The sequence below is a fragment of the Dendrobates tinctorius genome, unplaced genomic scaffold (assembly GCF_039654945.1).
Source record: "Dendrobates tinctorius isolate UK_male_01 unplaced genomic scaffold, ASM3965494v1 ptg000213l, whole genome shotgun sequence".
Taxonomy (NCBI): Eukaryota; Metazoa; Chordata; class Amphibia; order Anura; family Dendrobatidae; genus Dendrobates; species Dendrobates tinctorius.
Genome location: NW_027361880.1, coordinates 1,094,451 through 1,099,227, shown reverse-complemented (window position 1 = coordinate 1,099,227; position 4,777 = coordinate 1,094,451). Strand labels below are relative to the sequence as shown.

Below are 4,777 nucleotides of genomic sequence, written 5' to 3'. Positions count from 1 at the left end.
AAGAATATCATACAGATCCCGAAACATTTGTAGCCACACTTTGTTTTAGGCCTGTAATCCAAATTTGTAACTTACAGGTTTTATACTTAGTTTCCTGCAATCCTCAATATCCATCATAATATACAATATTATAGTGCTGGATTAATTTATTGAATAAGGAGAAATCACATAGCAGAGTGAATATAATGAGGGTACTTCTATAACCATTTAGCAAACTTATGGCAAATCAAACTAATGTGAAGGAATTCATTATCCTTGGATTCGCCTCCCTTCAGGGATTTCAAAATATTCTGCTTTTATTTTTCCTGATAATGTACATCACTACTGTCTCTGTCAATATTTTTCTGATCACTTTAATCAGATGTGTTCGTCAGCTTCATAAACCCATGTATTTCTTTCTTGGGAATTTATCTTTTCTGGAGTTAAGCTATGTTACCGTAACTGTCCCCAAAATTATAGTGGATATCCCAAGGAAGATAAAAAGCATTTCCTTTTCTGGCTGTATGACTCAGCTTTTCTTCTTTACTTTCCTTGGTGCCACTGAGAACATTCTTCTTGCGATTATGTCTTTTGATCGATTTTTGGCCGTGTGTTACCCTCTGCGCTACACAAGCATCATGAGTCATAGGGTTTGCTCTAGTCTACTGTCTGTATGTTGGGTTCTTGGCTTCTTGACGACTTCATTTCCTATTATCAAAATATCACAGCTACATTTTTGCAGTGCCAATGAAATTAACCATTTCTTTTGTGAAGCTGCTCCTTTGCTAAAACTCTCTTGCTCTGACACTTACGTCAAAGAACTGACCGTTATAGTATGTGCGTCATCCGTCATTCTAAGCTCAATACTACTTACTATGATGTCCTATGGGTATATTCTTCGAACAATTCTGAGAATTCCATCTGCTACTGGAAAGCAGAAAGCGGCTTCTACCTGCGCTTCACACCTTATAGTGGTTACAACTTTCTATTCCACAACATTCGTTATGTACATTAAGCCCACGGCTAGTCAAGGATCTTTAAACAAAGTGATGGCATTGTTCTATGCAGTTTTCACTCCACTTATCAACCCATTTATCTACAGCCTACGTAACAAGGAAGTTAAAGAAGCCCTTGTACTGTTTTTTAAAAGAAGAACTTGATAAAATAGTTACAGGTTTTTTTCCTCAAGAGTTTTATAGGATCAATAGTTTATTTGCAAACGATCCCACTATGGGCCAACTAGATGCTAGGTCATGTATTCATATTACATGCTTACATGTTGTCTATCACATAACTCAGGTAGGTAAAATGTACTACAAGCTCCTAATCCATGAACAGTCAGTAGGACACTATCTGCTGCCACCTCTTTCTCCATACAACACATGGATTCAGCACACTGTAGTTGGATCCATTCATATGTAAAGAAGAGTTCTTTCCCTGTGGTGTAATGCAAAGGTCTTTGTAAAGTGGCTGGTGATAATGGAGCAATGTTGTGAGATAAAGGTGGAAAAATACAGGGAAGTGCATGGAAGGAAATGTCGTTTTAGCATGAAGCTTAAGTTATTGACATGTCCAATTCTTGCAGTCTGGGATTTGAGCAAACAGTGTGGGCCAGAGACATGGGTGCTGGCAGAAATGCAATTTCCAGGTTAAGTAATGGAAATGGCCATGATTGTGTACCAATTTCTGTGGGTTTTTTTTTCCTTAAAGAGAACCTGTCATATGAAACAATGATATTAACCAGCAGATATGGGGTCAATCTGCAGGTTAATAGTGTCCTAATCTTCCCGATGCCTGCACTTAAAGCCCCTTTGCAAGGAGGAAATAATTTTTATTCCGCAGGCGGCATTCGGCAGCACCAGTGCTGCTTCAGTCTCCGCTCTGTGCTGTAACCACACCCACGACACTTACTGACAGCCAGGAATAATGAAGAGTGAACTGTCGGTCAGTGCCGGAGTTTACAGAGCAGTGACCAAAACCATGCCGGCACTGCCTTTATGACTGAACACTGAACGCTGCTGGGAGGAATACAGTTAATTTCCTCTTGGCAGTGGGGCCTAAGTGCAGACACCAGGTAGGTTCAGAACGCTATTAACCTGCAGATTAAATCCATATTTGCAGTTTAATAGTTATTTCATGTGGTGAGTTCCCTTTAAAGGGGTTGTTCCACCATAAATCATGTAGGTAATACTTCAGAAATCAAGGAAAGAAACACTTTTGTAATTTAAACATATTAAAAATGATGCCCCATACAAATGATATGTACGAAAGTCTCATCCAGCACCCCATAGTGTTACCATTAGTGTTGAGCATTCCGATACCGCAAATATCGGGTATCGGCCGATATTCGCGGTATCGGAATTCCGATACTGAGTTCCGATACTATTTGCATATCGAATACCGGAATCGGAAGTTCCCATAATGCTATGAGCCAGTTTGATTTGATTCAGCCAATGACAATCCTCAGAAGTGTGGGCACATCCTGTTAGGCATGTAGGCATGTTAACTAATGGCATGGCTGTGATTGGCTGCTGAAATGATATCATGATGCACTATAAAAGCCGCCGCTGCCATTTCGGGTTCACTCTGCTGTGAATTCAGTTAGGGACAGACTGCTGTTCAAGACTCTGAGGGACAGTTAGAGTTAGCGATTTTCCAAATAATATTGTGCTTTACCCAGGCTACATTATCAATCAGTGTAGCTTTCTTTTGCCTTGCAGTGCTGTTCACAGCTGTCTGCAAGGTCTGTGTGAGTGCAGCTCACGCTGTGTAGTGTGTCCTGCAGCCATGTCTGGTTGTAGGCCGCTCAGCGTGCGTCACTGCCTCATACATATTTTTCTTTTATTGCTGCAAATTTTTCATTAATTCTTCTATTAGTGTGCATCCATCCGTATCCATATACATTGGTTGCAAACACTATAGGAGTAGACAGCGGAGCCTTTCTGCAGCCGTTCAGTGCTAGTGCCCAGTTATCTGCACTGTTCACGGCTGTCTGAGAGGTCTCTGTGTGTGAGTGCAGCTCACGCTGTAGTTTGTCCTGCAGCCACGTCTGGTTGTAGGCCGCTCAGCGTGCGTCACTGCCTCACACATATTTTTCTTTTATTGCAGCTCATTTTTCATTAATTCTCCTATTAGTGTGCATCCATCCACATCCATATACATTGGTTGGTTGCAAACACTATATAGGAGTAGATAGAGGAGCTTTTTTTCTGGCTTGTGCCCTGCAGCCGCAGCCAGATTAGTATTACCCTATTTTTTGGAGCCTCATCTATTGCATTGTAGGTTACCTTCCTGCATTGTAATAGCTCCAAAAAGTTTGTGATACTATTGCTTTCACATCTTTGGTCACATCCTTTTTGTTTTTTTGAAAAAACAAAACAAAAATAAAGTTCACCAAACACTCCACTTGACAGTTGTGTAGGCCACATTAGCTCATATTAAAGTGTAGTCCACACATTTTATAAAATTAATGTTTCTTATACTTGTTAGCAGCTGTTCAGGAATAAGGAAACTAAGCCCCCCCTTTGTACTTTTCTGCCTATCTTTATCAGTCTACCAAGATGAAGAAGGCAGGGAGTAAGGCACGTGGTCGTGGGCGTGGAGTTGCAGCAGGGAAAGGACATGGGGATTCTGTGCCTGCTGCAGGCACCAGTGACTCAGCATCCCCCAGTTTTACCAGGCAACAGTCCTTTATGCGCAGCTTTGTAGGACCTCGCCGAACCCCACTGCTGCGGGACGAACAAATTGAAGCCGTTGTCGGATGGATGGCAGCTAACGCATTGACTTCAATGACTTCCACATCCTCTCAGGGCCAGAGCACTGAAGAGCAACCATCTGTCTCTTCACCACCTGCCAAATTGCCCAGGCAGTCAGAGAGCCCTGGATAGGAGCCATCTCAGTCTCTACTTCTGTTCTCTGAATCTGTTGGCTTGGAAAGAGGGGGCCAGCCAAGCAGCATTCAAGAATGTGAAGAAGAGGGAGTATGCAGTGATGCGCAACTGCTTTGTCCCTCTGAATCTGAAGAGACGGGTGGGCCAGTGCCTATGGTCAGCACACCTCAGTACGCATCAGATGATGAGACTCAGGTGCCACTTTCTGGTGCGTACGGTGCTGGTGAGACTACCCACTAGAAGCAGGTGTTTGAAGAGGGGAGTGTAGATGATGAGGTCCTTGACCCATCATGGTGTGAGGAACAGGAAGGTGGTGGGAGCAGCTCTGAGCAAGAGATTCCCTCAACGGCCAAAACAGGAGGGCGAGGGAGGGGCAGACTTGGTTGCCTGTAGCCTCCACTTCGGCACCCGTTAGGAGCATTCCTTTTCCAAAAGCCAAAACGGCGCTCCCAAGACTTGCAGTGCGTGGTCCTTTTTTGACACAGTTGCAGATGACATTTGCTTTGTCAAATGCAAGCTGTGTCACCAGAAAGTCAAAAGAGGTAAAAGTGTCAGCAACCTCAATACCACAAATATGTGGAAACATGTGCGGACCAAGCACGTGGTGGAGTTACAAAGACATACTGAGGCCAACCTACAGCACCACCTACCACCTCTTCAGCTCGTGTTGTAGCCTCTTCCTCAAGCTAACACACAGCTTGTTCGGCTTCCTCACAGGATCGCCATGGAAGAACCTCTGGCACTGTTGTCCAGAGACCCAGTGACATTCCACCCACAGCACCACATTCCCGTTCATCCTCACACTCCCAGGCCACTCTACAGCCATAGGTAGCACAGGCATGGGAGAAAAGGCGGCCATACTCGGCAAACCATCCCCGAGCACAGGCTCTGAATGCTGGCATTGCCAA

The 4,777-nt window shown here is 43.9% G+C and overlaps 1 protein-coding gene across 1 annotated transcript; it reads left to right on the top strand.

The window, feature by feature from the left end:
* The first annotated feature begins 218 nt into the window (after positions 1-218).
* LOC141058642 (olfactory receptor 6B1-like) lies at positions 219-1,139 on the top strand. Its single transcript, XM_073554834.1, has one exon. It carries the CDS (start codon positions 219-221, stop codon positions 1,137-1,139), a length of 921 nt encoding a protein of 306 aa, XP_073410935.1.
* The last annotated feature ends 3,638 nt before the right edge of the window (positions 1,140-4,777 follow it).

What these genes read in the sequence shown, in the direction of transcription:
- LOC141058642 (XM_073554834.1), top strand. Translation starts at nt 219, where the DNA reads ATGGCAAATCAAACTAATGTGAAGGAATTCATTATCCTTGGATTCGCC.